General features: G+C 40.5%; 1 protein-coding gene across 1 annotated transcript in view; it reads left to right on the top strand.

The window, feature by feature from the left end:
• UXS1 (UDP-glucuronate decarboxylase 1) overlaps positions 1 to 20,204 on the top strand; it is a 94,724-nt gene that overhangs the window by 35,537 nt on the left and 38,983 nt on the right. The window contains 2 exon segments of the mRNA XM_065580951.1: positions 14,421 to 14,525; positions 16,786 to 16,845. Coding sequence (XP_065437023.1) covers positions 14,421 to 14,525; positions 16,786 to 16,845 — 165 coding nt within the window.

Raw genomic sequence — 20,204 nt, 5'->3', positions numbered from 1 at the left:
GTCCATCTAGCCCAGTAGCCTGTCTTCCAACAGTGGCTAGTGCCAGATGCTTCCGAGGGAATGAACAAAACAGAGCAATTATTAAGTGACCCTGTTGTCCAGTCCCAGTTTCTGGCAGTCACAGGTTTAGGTTCACCCACAGCATGGGGTTGCATCCCTGACCATCTTGGCTAATAGCCATTGAAAGATCTACCCTCTATGAACTTGCCTATTTCTTTTTTGAACCCAGTTATATTTTGTTGTACCATGAGGTCATGTTATGGCAAAGGTTGAGATCCCCGGTTCTGGTATATGCACACTTCCTAATCATTTCTTTGCAAGCCCCCTGTGAGGTAGGGACATGATGTCACTGAATCCCCCACCTATCCAAAAAAACCCTCCCTTGTTATAACAACAAGTGTAAGCAATCCTACACCTACATTACCATAAGCAGCAGAACATTGTTCTGTATTGTAAACAAACTGATGTTTTAGTTAATTACAGGATATTGCCCAAGATGTATGTGTTATTACAGACTTCCTTTGGAATACAGCAGCATGTGGTGAAGTGATGAGAACTTTATTTTAGCCACAGTGGTGGTTTTTTTCATTCCTTTTGTGATTTGAAACTGTGCAGCTATATAATAGTTATAGATTTAAAAGAAGAATGGAAACCTTGTTTGCTCTACTTTTGCTGTATTTCTAATGGATGGAACTTTGCAGAAAAATTTCTTGTAAATGCATCTCCTTAGAAGTCTTGTGATGGGCTTCAGAGTATATCAAAGCATGTTATGCTGAAATAGTTGTGCAGATGCGCACTCATTCTCTGTTCTTGACAATGCATCGGTTTAGTTAGTGTCTGTTTTACTTCAGCTGAAGGATAATGGGACTAGAATCTGATTAACTGGATCTGTGTTCACTGGAGGTACTAGTAGTTTATACCTCAGCCAGTTCATTCATGTCAGCTTTCCTTATCTCTTCCCCCAGTATTACCTTCATTTTACCTGATTATACTTGATGTATTTACAGAGGCTTAGCAATTTTGCTAATACTGTGAACAAATTACTAAACACTGATGAATGGGAATACTGAAAAGTTTCTAACTCTCCTATGCGGCACGTAATTAAGACATCAACCAGCAGTTTCATGCATTTTAATGTGGTATTCAGTGAGCAGTTTACCAGATCTCTTCTCTGTGTTCCAGCAAAGTAAAGTTTTTAAGAAAAGATTCCACTCTTTTTTTTTTTTTATATTATTTATGACACACCTAGAGGATACATTGACCTTAGAGGATACATTAAAAATAATCCCTGCCCTGAAGAGCTTGCAGTCAACTTTAGATGTGCCACAGTAAGTGTAAGTAATAAACGAGGTGGTGTGGTTACTGTAGTACGGTCGCCTGTTTTTTTTTTGTTTGTTTGTTTTGTCTTGGGCACATTTCATCTCTGCATGGGACCATAAAAATTAGGGTAATTTTGCATAGCATTGGGGTTTTTAAGAAAGAATTGAGTGCAGGTTTGGTGAAGAGAGGTATGGGAGGATGATCCATGCATAGGGGGAGCAGCCATTTATTTGCTGCCTTCCAGAAACTAGACCAATTTTAGAGTGTTTAACACGATAGCTTTTCTGTGGTATAGCAATTATTTAATAAGGAGACGTAATTCCTTATCTAGAAAGAAGGATATATTCTTGATTGCATTTGATTTTGAATTTCACCCCCAGATATATATCCTCCTTGTATGTTTAAATGAGTCTCAGTGGAAATCAGCTTTGCAGAAGTTTATAGGGGAAAGCTGTGTTGAAGTCCAGCTCTTTGATTCCCAAGAGGTAACTGGCATTTTCTCATAAGTATGAAGCAACACCCAACTTTTTGGGATGCATCTGCCCTTGACTGACACAGAGATACTAGCCGATGGCCTAAAAGCACTAGTTTTGTTCTCTGTTTTGTGAACGTCTTGGCTCAGGGTTATCATTTCACACAGGAATTACCTTCACTTTCAAATTCATTGTCTATAACACCAACAGAAGACGTACAGAATTGTAAAGCTTTCATTTAAAGCTTTCTGTCTAAGTGGAAACTAAGGCCAGCTACTTCTTTAATTAAATTAGAACAGCATATGAGTTTTGCAAATTATTGAAACAGTCCAGAGAATGTTGTCTGAAAATTCACAGTACTCTTACAAAACTGGGAGGGCAAACCTGATTTTATGGTAATTGAGTTACCGCTTTAAAACTTTATAGCTGTTTACTCTCTTCAGAATGCTGCTGCCAAGATCCTTATATGTCTTGGTATTTAGGAACTAAAAATGGCAATCCTGCCTGCTCTGCATGGCTAATAAAGACCCCATATATTACTTGTGAGAGGGTGGGTTAGCACCTGTGTCCTTGGGATTGAAACAAAACCATACTAATAGTTCTAAATTGTATTGGAAGTGATTGAATGGAATTCCAGTATAAACCTGTGGGGAGAAAATAACACATTTGACTTTTTCATAATTGCATTAAGATCTAGTACTGTCTTTGTCAAGACCCCAGACTAATTAGTAGTGATTATATATATCAGATTCCAATATAACTATAGAAGGCACTTCAACGTATTTTTTTAAATAAGCTTGACCTACACAAATTGTGCTTATGTGATGCAGCATTATTACAATGGTAGGTTTAATTTGTGGAAGAATCACGCTGAGTCACAGCCAAACTCTGTAAATTGCAGGGTGGTGTCAGGAGATGACCATCATACTCTAGTTTGGATTCTTAAAAACTGGTAGGCATCTCTCAGTGTTCAGGGCTGCTGCTTGCAGACTACTCCTCCTGTCACATGTGCGCACACAGGGAGGCAAATGTTTTCTCAGGTAGTTGCTGCATTTGGCTTGTCTACTGCGTTGGAAGAAATGGATTACTTTGAGGGCAGCTGTGAGAACAGCCCCATCGTTCTTCCACCTTCCCTAAATAGGACCCTCAGAAGGCTTCAGATGTGCTCCTGAGCAGGACGGTGTGCACACATTATCTCCCCCTCCTTTCTCTCTGTATTCCATGCCCAGCAAGTACAGCCTCTCCAGCAAGATGGCTGTGGGTAAGGATAACAAAAAAGTAACTGACGTATAAAACCCCCAAAGTGGTGGTGGGAGTGGGCGGTTTTGTGTGTGGTGCACATGATAGCCGTGAGTAAAACTACCCTAAAGCAATAGAAACTGAAATGAATGGTGCTGTGCAGTAGTTAGGGACAGTATAGTGTTTAATACTAGTAAATCTTTGAGCATCCAAGGATTTCAGTGGACTTTGCAATATTTATTAAGCCCCACAGAACTCTTGTGAGGCAGATAAATATTACCCCGTTTCTACATCAGGGAGTTCTGCATGAATCAGCAGTCCATTAACACTTGTGAAATGTGACCCTTCTGTATATAGTCAAGGGCTACCTTACAAAAAGCATCCCATACAATCATCTTGGCTTTGAAGCTTTGCTGTATAGGAATTCAGTAGTTTACTCCCTCGCCCCGCCTGCCATATACCAAAAATAAGCCTGGAGAGGCTGCAAACAAAGTCTTCAGCACTTCCAAACAATGAATTATTTTACAGTTTTCATGACCATAATCACAAGTGCAGAGTACTCCGTGAACGCGTTGTCATTACAGCAAGCCCATAATACCATGGGAACGTGGTTGCACAGTAGGACTTTTGCTAATGGCCTCCAGCACTTCACTGTACAGTTAGGCACTTTCAGTAAAACAATACCAGTGGGACATTGTTGAAGTTGTAATCTATCTTAGTGTGAATATTGTGTCTTGGCTGGATGTGAAATATGGTCTATTTGCACCGTGTAATGAAAGGCAATTCCAGAATGACTCTCAAAGATGAGGAGAGACTCTTCAAAATCTAATCAGAGTGTCTGCCTGCACTACATAGCATGAAGTAGCTAAAGGAGGCAGAGTTCCTGCATGGAGAAGATCCTATGGAAGTTGGTTTAAAACCTTAGACCCTGACTAATGAATCAGTTGTATTCCCAGTTATTGGAAGGCGTGCTCTGAGTTAATTACAAATCTGTACAAATCTTTCAGTCTAGCCATTTTTCATGATTTCAGCATGGGAACATAACTCATGGCAGGTCATTTATTAATTTCACATCTATTTTCTGTAGGCGTATATGAAGGGTAGTTTTTTTTATTATTTAAAAGACACTATCAACTTAAATTTGGCTCAATTTAAAATGAACTTTTTAAAAAGAATCAATAAATATGTATCCCTCTCTGAATTGTACCATAGAAGTGCTTGAATGATGGCATAAGAATTTAGGTAGATGGGGCCATTGTAGCACTAAGAACCTGAAAGTGGAGAAAGCTAAGGGAAATGCCAAAAATAAACAGCATAAGTAGGGTGTAGTAACAAGTACATGGATTTTCAAATTTTTGACTATATATATTGTTTGTAGCATAGGTAAATACATTTATTTGCAATGTACTTTTAAAACATTGACTCAAATGGAATTTAAACATGTTCTTAAAGTTAATAATAAAGCTAAAGTTATTAATGTTCTTAAGTGCTTTGCAAGATCAAGGCTTAGGTTGACTGATCCTTTTAAATAAGGATTTTAATTTTTTAAGCTGGTGTCTTCAATAGCTGAGAATTGTTATCTTTTTGCAGAAGTTTGAGCTGTTGATGAATGAGAAATACTAAATAACTAACTTGATGAATGAGAAATACTAAATAAATTGGTAGGGCATGTTTATTCCTTTCCTTAGATATTTTCGTAGAACAGGCTGTACCAAAAACAACTGACATGCCATTGAGCTGGTATAAGATCTGTGTTAAATGCTCTGGAATTTCTCAGGCCAGTTTATCAAATACAACAGAGTTATCAATGCTTCAGTAGTTGCATCCTTATTCAGTTTTATCCCATTGTTTTCCCCCCCATCGGCATCCAGTCTAACCTGGGGCTTCCCCTGTCTGAGCGATGTCTATACTAGACCAACAGTGGGAGAACTGCTAAAATTCTCAGTATAGATCAGGGGTCTCAAACACGCGGCCCGCGGGGCTCTTGTGTGTGGCCCGCCAAGCTCTCCCTGCACCCCCCCGCCCCCTGCCTACCCGTGGGACTGCCTCCTGATGCTGCGAGCCTCACGCTGCTCTCTGAAGCAGCCGGCAGCATGCCCCTTCGGGCCGGGAGGGGGAGGGTGAAGGAGGCAGAGGGCTCCGGCATTGCCTCCTTCCAGGCACCGCCCCCCGCAGCTCCCATTGGCCGGGAACAGGGAACCGTGGCCAATGGGAGCTTCGTGGGAGGTACCTGGAGGAGCGGCAAGAACAGCACAAGCAGGGAACCCTGAGCCCCTCCCCCAGGGGGTGCAGGGACATGGTTCCAGCTGCTTCCTGGAATGGAGCAGCGCGGAGCCGGGGGCCAAGGCAGGCAGGGAGCCTGCCCTGGCCCCAGTGAGCGCCGCTACCACCCCGGAGCCGCTCTAGGTAAGCGGCACCAGGCTGGAGCTCACACCCTGAACCCCTCCTGCACACCCAACTCCCTGCCCTGAGCCCCCTGCTGCACCCTGCATCCCGACACCCTGCCACACCCCTCTTGTACTCCACACACCAACTCCCTGCCCTGAGCACCCTGCACACCTCCTGCACCTCAACTCCCTGCCCTCAGCCCCCGCTGCACCCTGCACCCTTTCTGCACGCCCTGGGGGCAGCGTTGGGGTGGGGACTTCAGGGAAGGGAATGGAATGGGGCAAGTAGGACAGCATTAGCGGTTTCGGACAATGTTCAAATATTCCAGACACCAATTTTACATTTGTCACCAACACGCAGTATACCAGAATGGCCCTTTTGCAAAGTTTCATTGATCATTTTCTCCTAAGTGGCAGAGAAACTCTTGGTCATTTCAGCTACAAAGAAAATTGACCAGATAGTTGATTGCAGTCAACTTCAGTATAAATACCCTCACAAGGTGAACATACCAATCTGAGAACTAAGCCCTGCTTTAGGCAAATGAACCCAGTTGTGTTCTCCTTCAGTCTTACCATGCAGTGTTAAAATCCTGCCGATTTTAATTTTTACATGTGATGCCCAAAAGCTAGTCCTTTGTCTCTCTTCCCTCACCCCCACAAAGGAGAGAACCCAATATTGCTGGAAAATGCTGGTGTGGATTTTCACAATATACCAAATTTATTCGTTCATTAGCCCATTCATTTATAAGCTGACCCCCCAACATGGATAGGTAAAAATAACAGAAACTGTATGACCCTTTCATAAGCCGACCCTATATTTCAGGGGTTGGAAAACTTTGGCTCCTGGCCCATCAAGGTAAGCAGCTAGCGAGTTGGGACATTTTGTTTACTTGGCGCATCTGCAGGCATGGAGCCCCTCAGCTCCCTGTGGCCACAGTTCGCTGCGGGAAGCCACTTCCCGCAGCTCCCATTGGCTGGGATCGGCAAACCGCGGCCACAGGGAGCTGAGAGGCTCCATGTCTGCAGACGCTCCAGGTAAACAAAACGACAATATATTAGATATTCATTTCAATGATTCCATAGTTTAAAATCATCAAATTTTGCTGCAGACCCGTTTTTAAGCCGACCCCCTGCTCTTTGATGCATCACTTTTTTACCAAAAATATTCAGCTTATGAACGAGTATATATGGTGTATCCTATCCTTGCTTACATGCTTTGATGAGCAATGAGATAATTAACATGTAAAGTATCACCCGAGTTAGCACCCATTGAATGGAATGGACAGTGCACACCCTACAAGTTATTGTTTCAAACTCTCTGCAAATTCAAGCAGAGACCATTGCATCAGTCAGTTCGGTCATATTTTGAAGATTTTTCCTTGCAACCATAACAGATAGAGTTTAACTTTTTTTTTTTTAACATGAAAGTCGAGACTTGGAATAACAATTGAGAGGTCTGCTGTCTCTCACCTACCCTATGCTAGTCCTTTGGCAAACTCTGCTCTAAAATATAATGTTAATTTTAAATATGAGCTTTGTTGTAATTATCAGACATGGGAAAGAGAATAAAACCACATGACAAACTCTATTTTGCAAGACCAAGCTAATGGCCCATAAATCATGGGGACTGATCCTGCATCTGCTAAAGTCAATGTCAAGACTCCCATTGACATCAGTGGAAGAGGAAGCAGGCCAATGACATTTCTGTGCAGGATCCCACTGAATTTGTATAAATAAGGATTACACCCATGAACATGAGTTTTGCAGGGGCAGGGCCTAATTGGAAGGGGTGGGGTGGAGTGGGGGCGGGGCCAGAGGCAGTGGAGGGTGCTGTTAGTGATGCGGCCCTCGGGCCAATGCACTAGTCCTCATGCGGCCCTCGAGGTCATCTGAGTTTGAGACCCCTGGTATAGATGCTGCCCTACAGGGAATCCTATCTACCTAATGCAAGGAGTTTCCTGTGTTCCTGACTAAAGTTCATCTTTTTGCTTAATATTTGTTGCCTGAAGTTTGCTGTGATTTACATAAGAACATAAGAACGGCCATACTGGGTCAGACCAAAGGTCCATCTAGCCCAGTATCCTGTCTACTGATAGTGGCCAATGCCAGGTGTCCCAGAGGGAGTGAACCTAACAGGCAATGATCAAGTGATCTCTCTCCTGCCATCCAACTCCACCCTCTGACAAACAGAGGCTAGGGACTCCATTCCTTACTCATCGTGGCTAATAGCCATTAATGGACTTAACCTCCATGAATTTATCCAGTTCTCTTTTAAACGCTGTTATAGTCCTAGCTTTCACAACCTCCTCAGGTAAGGAGTTCCACAAGTTGACTGTGCGCTGTGTGAAGAAGAACTTCCTTTTATTTGTTTTAAACCTGCTGCCCATTAATTTCATTTGGTGGCCCCTAGTTCTTGTAGTAGGGGAATAAGTAAATAACTTTTCCTTACCTACTTTCTCCACACCACTCATGATCTTATATAAAACGTTTACTGTATTTGTACCTGTATGCTGAGATGTGTTGAAGACATGAGCTATTGGTTATTGCAGATAAATTGTTAGACTCTCCCAACTCTGCCTCTTTTTGGAAGGCACTCGGATACCATAGTGATAAGTGTGGGAAAAGTGGATAGCATTTAATTACCAAAGACTTCCGTCATCCAAGGAAGGTTTTTCTAAGTCACTACATCTAGTTGATCTATGTCCCAAGTAGAGAGGTTGATTACGTTCATTCAACATCAAAGACATAACTGAAGACTAAATAATATATGGGCATTTGGTTTTAATCTTCCTCACTTGTTCATATTTTAATTAAAATCTACAATACTAAAAATTTTAAAAATTGGCACAACTGAAGTTTCACTCTAGTTATTCTTTTGTGAAGATCAAAGACAAAAGCTATTGTTGGTGCTGATGCTGGGCACTTGTTTTAAAGGGACATTGTAAACTTCAAAAAAAAATCAAACTTCTTTCTGGAATTTTTTTACCTGCTATTGTTACAAATGACCCTTAAGATCACGATGACTGAAAAAGATTTGTTTGTTCACATTGTGCCTTTGACAGCACTTTGTGTAGTCAGTTTCACTGTTTGCTCTGTTAAATAAGTTCCACTGTTCTTTGTGTGGGTCTTTAACACTGCAGCAGGGTGAGAGGCAAATGAAAGCATTTAATCATTAAAACTACTAACTTGACAAGGGCATATAGGCATGTGTAGGTGCCTCAAACTAGTTCTGACTTACTTTTTAAATTGACCAGATTCCAGGTTGAGAAGGTGACTTTTTAAGAATCAGATTTGAAGAACTACTATTTCCTTTTGGTTTTCAGAGATGTTATAGAACCTCACACTTTTTGTGGCCTGTTGGCTACAGGTAAAGCTTGTGGATGCACCAGTTACAGAACCTCGTTGATGCATGTGAGCATTAAAACACCTTGTACAACTCTTTAAGGTGGAATCTTTTGCTTTTCAGCACAATTCTGATTTGAGAAGTTCATTGTTTTGGATATAATGATCATTTAGCTCCAACAATTTAAAATTGGGTTTTCCCACGTAGGGCCTTGTAATACGATTCTACTGTAACTCCTAAGGAGAACTTGGGCTTTGGGGGTATTTTGGCTGTTCTTAAACAAAGGTGTTATCTAAATACACAAGTTGCACCGTTTCAACTAAAGCTGTTTAAAAAAAACCCACCAAAAAAAAAAAAAAAAAAAAAAAACGGTTTAGTTTAAATGACGCAAACCCTGTTCTATAGAAACTTAAATTAATTACACCTGGCTGGTACTGATTTGAAAAATGATTTTGGTTAATCAGGTGTAACTTTTGTGTGACGTCTAAGTTTGCATTTAATTTAGCTGCTCTTTTGAAAATCAGCTTAATAGATTTATAACTTTTAATCATTTACACTTATTTCATTCTTTGAAAAACTCTCCTGTGTGCATGTGAAGAAACCTTGGGCATCTGAAATGACATGCCCTTTCAGTTTTCATAATGTCTGTTTTAATAATCACCATAAATTACTTAAATTAATTTCCCAAAGTAACCCATAGATCGTAAACATGTAAACTCTAGCCTAAGCCCTTTTCCCGGAGTTGACGGCCTAGATTTCCTGCCTTCTGACCAATCTGTCCCTAGTTTCCTCTGGCTGGTGATCCACTTCCATCCTTCATGTTCAGGGTACCCACCCAGGTTCCCACACCTGCTAAGAGTGAGTCAACAGCAAACACCTGCCATTCTTTTGGATAGCTCTTTCACTGTTCTTTTATCGCTCTTACTTGGGTACTTCAGTGCTTGCATATACATGAGCATGCACACTTTAATGTTACATCTGCTTATAGTACCACAGTTACCAGCTTGGCTTGGTATATTGCGTAGTTGACTTGCGATATCGAGCTTGTCATATAAGAGCAATATGTACTCCTGTGACTACAGTCTAGGTCCAGCTTGCAGTCATGGAAAACGAGCATATTAGGGAAAGGATAGAAACAATGTTTAAATACTGAAGTGCTTGAAAGAAGGAAAACGGAACTAGAGGCAGCCTTATTTGTCTTACGATGCTGAGATTGTGGGCCTGTTTGGTCACCTGCATTACAGTATGTGAGTGGCATCCACAAATTGCTGTTACCCTTTCCCGTCTAAAATGGTTCAGTTGCCTGCATCTTTAAATGTTTTGGAGAGGGCCTGGAGCTGGCTGCTTTCCTATCCATCCGACCTGATAAGGCAACCATTTGTCCCATGGCGAATACTCCATCACCCTTCTACCTGCTAGCCCTGGCCTTGCTAAGTCCTTCGCATAATATTGTCACTGTCCGTCTGCAAAAGAAGCATTGTACGTTGTACCCAAGTGCTGAAACATTCCCTCTTCTCTGGCAAGTGAAGCAGTTGATAGGACAAACCATTCAGGGCTGTTTCTCCTCTTCTGGTCCACATTTTCCTGTGGTGCTGCAGCAGCTAACAACTGGAGAAAAAGACTCCGAGGAAGGGATTAAAAAACAGAGACATTGCTTTCCCAGACCCATCTCTGTGTATGCTTCTGTTGCACTTGTTTTCTGTCTGGAATGAGATTGAGTAATTGAAAGGAGTTTTTTGATTCTTGCATATGGTTACTTTTTTGTTAGCATTTGTATAACAGTTATGGATAAGTATCAGCTCAAATATATCTTCACTCATGCCAAGGAAGGAATGTTGACTCTTAATGGGCCACTGTTCTAAATATCAATGTGCTATTATAATGTTAAACTTGTACTAGCTGTTACATGTAGGAAATTCCATTGAGGTCTTTTCAGAAACATGCACATTGGTCATCCAATAGAATATCATTCAGTAGTAATAACGTTTATCTGGATGACAAAAATGGCTTTAAAAATGTGTCATTGTGGCAGATAATTCACTAAAATATCACAAAGTAATCTTCGTATGAAATGGCAAAACTAGTCTTTGGGCTGTAAGGGTTGAGGGGAGATTATGTATCTAAAGCCCTGATAATAGGGGACTTGCAAATCCTCTCAAAATTTGGGATCTATCTGCCACAAAAATAAGAATCAGCAAAATCACTGTGATTTAATTAAACTTGGCTTAAAATAATTATGTATATTAAATACTCTTGTCATTTTTAACATAGTGTTTTAAAGTAGTAAGTGAAACTTAAACGTTATATCTGTTTCCCCTCTGATTTTTTTCCTGCACTATGGAAATGCACTAACTTGTTGCAGGGTTGTTTTTGGCATTGATTTGTGTGTTAGAAATAAAAGCATGTATATTTCCCTAACATTTTGTATTTGATTAATAAACAATTTATAGTACGGTAGCTTCCAGAGGAACTTATCAGAACAAGGGATACTTTTGTGCTGCTGTCATGGAAAAAATAAGAGTATCCCATTTCTAGAGGGCTTGTGGTTTTAAGAAGAGCTCTTTGTAGCTCAAAAGCTTTTCTCTCTCACCAACAGAAGTTGGTCCAATAAAATATACTGTCTCACTCACTTTGTCCCTCATTTTGACATTGTCTCTCTCAACCTCAGTTAGCAGGTTTTATATTCTGGCCTTTTAGTTTGTAAGCTTGTTTGACATCAGTCATGCAGTGGTAGAACAAAATTAGCTATGCAATTTATACGCTTTAAACAGGTAGCTATATTTAAATGAGACCCTTTTATCCATTAATATGGCAGTAAAATAGCTAATTCTGTACTAGAATTGTTGGGCTTGAGTTGGTAATTTGACATAACTGCCATACCGAGTCATATCAATGGTCCATCTCGTCTAGTAGCCTGTCTTCCGACATTGGCCAGTGCCTGATGCTTCAGAGGGAATGAACAGAACAAGACAATTGTTGACTGATCCATCACTCATTGCTCAGCACCAGCTTCTGGCAATCAGAGGTTTAAGGACATGCAGAGCATAGGATTGTATCCCTGACCATCTTGGCTAACCATCAATGGCTATCTTCCATGAACTTACCTATTGTTTTAAATACAGTTATACTTTTTGCCTTCACAACATCCCCTGGCAATGAGTTCCACAGATTGACTGTGTTGTGTGAAGAAGTACTTTCTTGTGTTTGTTTCAAAACTGCTGCATATTAATTTCATTGAGTGACCCCTGTTCCCTGTGAAACATTGCCTATGGTCAGATTTCCAGTGTGAGGTGCCTGTGAGGCACAGCAGTACTATGGATTGAAAAGGGATTGTGAACTGGCTCTAAGTTTGCATCTTCGCCATTTTTTTTGAAGGGAAGGAGTGGTGAAATGGCTGTGTGCCATCTTTTGTTGATTACGACATATGAAGAATGCCTAGAAAAATGTGTTCCGCTTTTTTTATTATTTTAGTTGAAAATCAGGGTTTGTCTACCCAATTTTTGCTTGAAGATTCAGTGGATAACTAAGTCAGTGATGTTGCAGATTCATGGAAGTTAAACCTGAATGAACGGGGAGTGAGATTTATGCACTGTGCAAAGAGTGCATTTTATTTTGAAGTGGTGTTTTTTGCTATCACCTGTCTCGTATAAACACCTGACTAAACAATTTAAAGAAGAGCCCTGTTAGAGCTTTAACATCGTTATCCTACAGGTAAAGATTGACAGCTTTACATCATAGCATCACACCGTTAGATCATCAGCAAAACAGAGACCAGACTGATCCTTCTGGTATTTTAAGGTTTAAAAACAAGCAGGTTTTTAAAAAAAAATTAAGCTTTGCTTTACACATCATGAAGAAGCAAAAAAAGGCAGGGCACCCTTTTTGTTTTATCCCTTCTTAAATAACCTTTAAGTGTTTTCTTAGGTATCCTTGTAGATGTGTTTTTTTCATGTCCAAATTGAACTCTTTCCATTTAATTTTTGGCATCCTCTGGTACACACAGCCTCTTTTTTTAAACAAGAAAAGGATACAGGGTGCTCTGGACATACTGTGGTTAGAGACACTAGAAAAATATCTTTTCTGCTCTCTATGTGCTACATTATGAATAGTTTGTTAACCTGATTTTGTTGAATCATTCATGTTGGGTTTCACAGGCCTCTTCAGTTAGGGCTCACTATTCTTTGTTTTATTGCTAACAAACCATTTTTTCCATCAGCCGCAGTCTTCAAACTCCTGTTTCATTCAGTGAAACCTGTAACCTTAGGCAACATCTTGTCTTAAGAGATCACCCAAAGTATCCTTGTTCCATTTCTGTAGGAAAATCACTTGCCTCTATGTTGGTCCCTTGAATGGTCATGTATGACAGTTTTTGCTGTATTGCACAACTAGTTATAGGTTTCCTTCAGTTCCTTTGACTTGTGCTTCTATTATACTTTCTCTCCTGAGCTGGCTATTCTCTTACAATTTCTGAAATGAATAGATACCGACTTCTCTGATACAGAAGGATTCTCTGATATAGAGGGATTCCAGTATCCATCACACAAAAACCATGAATATGTACGGGCTGTGTGGAATTCAGCTGCATCACTTTCACTCTTCACTATTCAGAACTGTGGTCATATAGCCTATCAGGGCACTAACAGGAAACCTAAGATGAGCAGAAGCATGCATGCATATCTAATCTATATATGTCTCTTGACCCACCTTACCAGAAACAACTAAAAAATGGAGATATTCTATCTCCTAGAACTGGAAGGGACCTTGAAAGGTCATCGAGTCCAGCCCCCTGCCTTCACTAGCAGGACCAAGTACCAATTTTGCCCCAGATCCCTAAGTGGCCCCCTCAAGGATTGAACTTACAACCCTGGGTTTAGCAGGCCAATGCTCAAACCACTGAGCTAGCCCTCCCACCCAACATTGCATGTTTTGGAAATGGGGTTTATAAAGTCCCATATGAAGTGCACTTCCTAGGTACAATAAGAAAGATTAATGTAATTTTGACCCTAATGAAACAAAGGCAAAAATTGACAGTTAACCACACTGTGAGAAAAGCCTTATCATAATATAAACATGATGTGAATGACTATTGATGCGCCACTATGAAATTTAAACAGTTTACAAGTCGAAACAAGATTTTTTTTTTTTTCCTGTTCTAACCAGTAAAACCAAAGGCGGCTCCTAGTATCTGAAAGTTGAGCTGCTATTTTTGCTTGTTATATCATCAGAAACAGTCTGAAACTGGAAGTTATCTTGAAAACGTGATGGCATAAGAGGCAGAATAAAGAACAGCTTGCTCTTCTGCAGTTATTGTGCATTGGCTGTGCAGAAGTAAAATGTTTTACTTGTAGGCTATGCATTCTGCAAACATATCAGGAACATCTATATATCTGTGTTAACAAGTGCTAACAGTGTTGCTATGATTAAAAATCTTAATCTGTTTAATTCTAAATTTATTTTGCCGTTTTTACTATGGATTTGCATGCATGATCTCTGGAGATAACAATGTGTTAAAGAATTAGGGTTTGAAGTTAGGAGATGGATACGGAAGGGGAAGAGTTTGATAATAAGGCATTCGTTGCAGTGCTAGCTTCCTACAGCCCTGCTGCTTTTTTCATTTAGTTTATTATATTGGGATTTTTTTTCTCCATTATCTCACAGTGGACCAGATCTATCATCTTGCATCTCCTGCTTCCCCTCCAAATTACATGTATAATCCTATCAAGACATTAAAGACCAACACTATTGGGACATTAAACATGTTAGGTGAGTTGTAATCTTTTTTTTTTTTCTTCCTCTTCTTACTACATTCATTTTGCTTGAAATATTCAGAACTGCTAACAACTGTTGGACTCACAGTTGTGTTCCACTTAAGCTTTAAGGCCCAGTTCCACCAATATACTTAAGCACAGGCTTAATGAAAGGCACATGAGTAGTTCCATTAAAGTCGATTATGAAAAATCAAAGGGACTATTTGTATTTTTAGAGTGACCCACATGTTTAAGTACCTGGCAGAATCTGGAGCAGAGCCATCTGCAATGAGGTGATTGTCTAATGTACCACCTAAGACTGAATTCATTAGCCCAGTTTGTTTACTAGCAAGCTAGCAAGAAAGTTCAAATTGCTGTTCCACTAAAATGTTAAATTCAGTATTTAAATGAGTGTAAAATCTGCAAACAGAACCTCGCTAGTATTGAAAGAAAGTGGTTTTAGGGTAAAAAGGGTACGCTTTTTTCCCCTTCATTCTCTGTCTCAGAATAACTCCTATATATCTTTGTTCATGTTGGATTAAAAACAGAATTGGAAAGGAAGAGCTAATATTTTCCTAACGTAAACACAAATACTGACAGCTATTCTAAGGCCAAGAAAGAGCCTTGCTTATCTGGCACAAGGGAAGGAAGAGTTCGGCAAGGGATGAGAAGAAGGGGGAGTCAAAAATCAAAGAAAATAATTAATCTTCCTTGAAAGCCCCATTTTCTTCTAGGATGTTTACCTCTTCATGTGACTATTTCAGTATTTCAGCTGAGACCATTTACAAACAGCATGAAAATCTTGAGTATAGGAGCCAACTAGAGTACAAGGATTTAAATAGTCATGGCCCAATTATTGAGTAATATCTATGAAGCAATTATGCAAATCAGGCACACAATCAGAGTGCAACTTTGGGGGAAAGACTGCTGTTGTGTCTCAGTGACTGTGAAGCATCCCTGTGTTCAGAGTGACAGCTGACTCCATTTCAGTACAATGAGTGTTAAAGTTTGTATAATTGCAATAACTCCGTAGTATTGGTACCTCCCATTGTGGTGATCTCTCCCCCGGCCAGTTCTGAGAGTCCTATGCTGCTGTTGAGGTCATATACAGTGTCAGGGACAAATTCTCAGCTATATCAGTTTGTATTTAGTGCATCTGAGAGTCAGAGGGTATGGAGGCAGCAAAGTGGCTTCAAGCCTCTTTTGTTATCCACCCCTTTACATCCTAATCTCGATCCAGTTGTCACTGCTTTAGCTTGCACTGGTTGCCAGTGGCACCTGAGATTTTTTGAAGTAGTGGGTGTTTGCTGAGACATGGGGACCCTCTGGCCCCACTTCTTTTCCCCAACCAGGAAATGCTGCACTGGTCGTCTTTCCTGAACTGTGCCGACTTAAAAGCTACTGTCTCGGTTCTGTGCCATCAAATTGTCCCCCCCAGCCGGGGAAAAATTTCTATCACTAGCTCTGCCATCTTGAGGGTCAGTGTGCCAGTAGAGCAGTGCAAAGCCTCCCTTACGCTGGGCAGAATCAGGCCCACTATGTTCAGTTTCAAGAGGAGCTACAAAGGTCTAATGAACTTACATGGGGAATATGACACACTTTTCTCCTAAACCACATAGCTCCACTTAGCTCCCACCCAGCTTCCTATTGATGTTTCTAACTCTTGTGGTTCACAGGATATCAGACCGTAAAACAGTAGCTATTCCTTCAGGCTAGCAGTACTTTTTTGGCCCCAATCCCGGACTTAATATAGCAAATTTTTAATAGGAGGGTGATTATCCATTAGAACAATGTACCAAGGGCTCTGGTGGATTCTCCATCACTGGCAATTTTTAAATCAAGACTGGTTGTTGTCCTAAAATATATTCTTTAGTTCAAACAGGAATTAATTCAGGGAAGTCCTATGGCCTTGTGTTATGCAGGAGGTCAGAGTAGATGATCACAATTGTCCCTTCTGACCTTGTGATCTATGGAAAAAAGTCCTGCACTTTAGTTCAGTGTAACTTTCAATCCATGAAATAAATGTACGTAAGATCTGACAATCAGCCAGCTGTGTGGTGTGAGTAGCTGCAGAAAAGCTCAGTCGTGTTCCTTCCAGCTTGAAGTTGGGTACTGGAGACTTGAAAGAAGAGAGGCTAGATCTGAAAAAAACTGAGTAGGGAAGCCCTGAATTCTCTTCTTCCTTAGACAAAGTGGGGTCTAAATAAAGCAATGAACATAAATGAAAGTCTTTTGTATTTGCTAAAATTCACTGTTTCCTTTTTCTCAATGTTTAGGATTAGCAAAACGTGTTGGAGCACGGCTTCTGCTGGCCTCCACCTCTGAGGTGTATGGAGGTAAGACATGAGCATAGCTGGGGTATCTATGGTGTGACTGATCAAGGAATATTTACAACAACTTCTGTGGATGGTGGATGGCAGCATCAAGTATTTGCGTAGTTGTCATACTTGGACTTGTTAGCTTTCTTCTTAATATTTAAAATGTAGACAGTAATCTTCACTTTAAGGCCCCTTTGCACTGCCAGAGCGGAGTAAAGCAACCCAAGTGTAAATGAAAATCAGGCCCTAAATGCGGTGTGTAAGAGTTGACCTGTAAGAGAATGTTAGCATTCTTTGTAATAAAGGGGTCTTAGTGGAAGTTTCTACATCTTGAACTCTTAGACTCCAGAGACCATAGTGGGAATGCTTTGGAGGAAAACAGGCAGCATGTTTGACTCTTGTTCCCCGGACTGTTTGGCAACTGGATTATGATGATGATTAATCAGCAGCAATGGTGTATGTTCAGTGCTGAGGAAGCCACACGCCCGGCTCTATAAGAGCATATAAAGAAAAGGTCTGTCTCCGTTGGAAAATGACCTACTAACAACATCACTATCCGCAATGAGCCCCTGGCTGCTTCCTGCCTTCCCCTCTTTAAATCATGTCGAGAATTATTTAACTAGTGCAGATGCAGCAAAATGCTCTTTGGTAACATCAGGGACCATGATTGGCCTTGCTGGTGCTAGATAAACTTTTCTAAAAATTTCCCTGTGTTGTGAACACCAGTTCTACTCCGCTAGTACTAGCATTATTGGGAGCATTAGATGGGTTACCAGTTACTTCAGGCATTTTCAGCTTTGAGCTGATCTAACTAACCCAGCAAGCAGCATGATGTTGCTAATAGCTGAGCACTCTAAAGACCTTTTCATTAAAAAGTTCCTAACTTCTCCCCTCTTCCTCTAGACGGAAAGAATGAGATGTGCTCTTTTTACTCCCCTCATGTTTACTTTTTGGATGGAATAACTTTAGGCAGGCAGGTGCACCACAGAGATCACAAGCAAGAACTCCACCAATGACGGGGCAGTCACTGCAAATGGCATGACTGTGTCTCACCTCACATTCCTGCCTCCCTATTTCTGTTATGCAAGGTCAGTTCCTACACAGGGAAAGCACTGGGCCAAGAGACACTTCCTAACTGAACAGGAAACCATATTCTCTCTTCCGGAAGATGGAATATTGTTACAGGCAGACCAAGCATACCAGTTCCGGAGCAGCATCTCTCCCCAGCAATCTGATTGCTGCAGGGGAAAACTTAAAGAAACACAGATTGTCAGACTTTGTTATGTATACAATCCAGTCAGGCAAAGGGATCTACCTTCTTCATATAGTAGGTTTAACTAAATGGAAAAAAGTTATTGTTTTTGAATTCTTGGCAGGATAAACCCCTTGAAAATGTCCTTTAGCTGTTTCCACTTCCTACGTAGGTTCTCAAACTGTGCTCTGCAGGGTGCTTCCAGGTGACTGGCAGAGTTGCTTCTGTCAGAGTATTGAAGCATCTGCATGAATTAAAGCTGCACTGTAACTTGAACACAGACCTCCTTAGGGTTTCCACAGGCTTTTATGATCAACTAAAATATCTGATGTCTTTTCATTGTCACATGTTTCATTTGGCATTAATTTAACCATGATAGAATCTGATAACAGCTTAAAAATTAGAGTGGTAGCAAACATACAAAGGAACAGAACTAAAACTCAGTGGCCTAGAAAAAGTAGAGCAGTGGGACAGCAGGATAACAAAAGGAATTTGGTAATGTGTGCAAACTTTAAACTCAGGGAGGAGGAAAACACAGCACAGATAAAATGGGTGTTGTAATAAAACAATGGTAACATGTCTATTTTATCCTGCCCTAAATATAATTTTTCTTTATGGAATCAAGCTCTATTGTTGAAGCAGGGATGGTGTGGAACTGGGCTTGGACCTTGAGAAGGGAGGAGAGGAGAAAGTAATCCATGCTGTGGTCTCCATTTTAAAAGCAATGAAATGACTTAGGACCACAAGTTTCATTGACTTTCAGTGGGGCATTTTCTCATAAGTCACTTGGATACTTTTGAAAATCCTGTCTTAGTCTATAATATGCAAAGATTCATGAACCATTGTCTTTTGATGTGCTCTGTGAATTATGGCTGAGTATATTTGACATCAGTATCTGCCTTCAGGGAGGTTATGAAAAAAAATTAAATTTCCCATGAGAATTGGCCATAGAGGACAGTTTTAATCAGTTAGAACCTTAGTTTGGAACTATAAATGCAATGCAAAATTTCTTTTTATACAGTGTCCTTTATAAAAAGCATCAAAAAGTTATAGCAGGACAAAGGCAAAGCTGTATGTAACTCCTGGCAGAGGAGGCATTCTAATTATAAGCCATTATTTGGTAGTGCCTTAACATTTTTTTAAAAAGGAAAGTTTGAAATCCAGGCCACAAATGGCGGGGGGGGGGAATTATGCTCCTATGAGCAGTGTCAGTGCAACTATTTATTTTCAGTATATGTGATGTCCCAGAACATGGTTTTCTTGAATGCTTACAGCAAATCTGGAACTGACCAGATTTCTTCCAAGAAGCTACGGTTCAGTCTCACTGTCTGCCAGCCAGCTCTAGAGAGGAATGATTAATACCATTTGCGCACTAACTTTCAAATATTACTAACATTCATTTTTAAATTGAATAAATCTTGGCTGAAAAAATAGCCTCTTTGTGCCACTTGCTGTCCTCCAAGTATCCGGCTCAGAGAAGAACAGGGCATGCGCATCATTTTTGTTTGTGGGGCTGTTCCCTCACCTTCACCAAACCAGATTCTTTATGGCATGTCTAGATCTCCACCTCCTGGTTATTTAAAATGAATGAATTGGATATTGGTCTGTAAAACTCTTAGGACCATTTATATTAGACAGTAGAATCCTCGGGGTTTGTGCTGGTCTCTGCTCGAGCATGGCTCTTATGATCCAGAACAGTAGCGTCCAGAAAGCAGTAAGTCTTGGAGAGAACTAACTTTCAGTCTCTGCATACGTAAACAAGCATATTACCTATCCAAATGAAATTGTTTCCACTTTCAGTCATGCTGCTCTATGGGGGTAATAAGAATCTGGAGAGAACTGGGCAGAACTGATGATCATGTTGTGATCTATTTGTATTTGAAGATCAGAATAAGAATTGTGATCTGTAACATTCCTGTTTTTCTTCCTTGGTTATACCTCTTACTGCTGAGCAGTGCTAAGCATTCTAGGTTTTATGGGTAACTTTTCACAGGTCACCAAATAAACTAGGGGAAGGCAATCTAAAGTGTGTGTTTAATATTCAATATAAATAGTTATCAGTAAAAAAGAAAGATGTTTCCAGAGCGGGGATACCTTTCATCCAGGCTGGAATACTAGTCTAAGA

Source organism: Chrysemys picta, chromosome 1 (genome assembly GCF_011386835.1).
Source record: "Chrysemys picta bellii isolate R12L10 chromosome 1, ASM1138683v2, whole genome shotgun sequence".
Lineage (NCBI taxonomy): Eukaryota > Metazoa > Chordata > Testudines > Emydidae > Chrysemys > Chrysemys picta.
The sequence above is the reverse complement of the archived record's forward strand: the minus strand, read 5'-3'. Positions and strand labels throughout refer to the sequence as shown.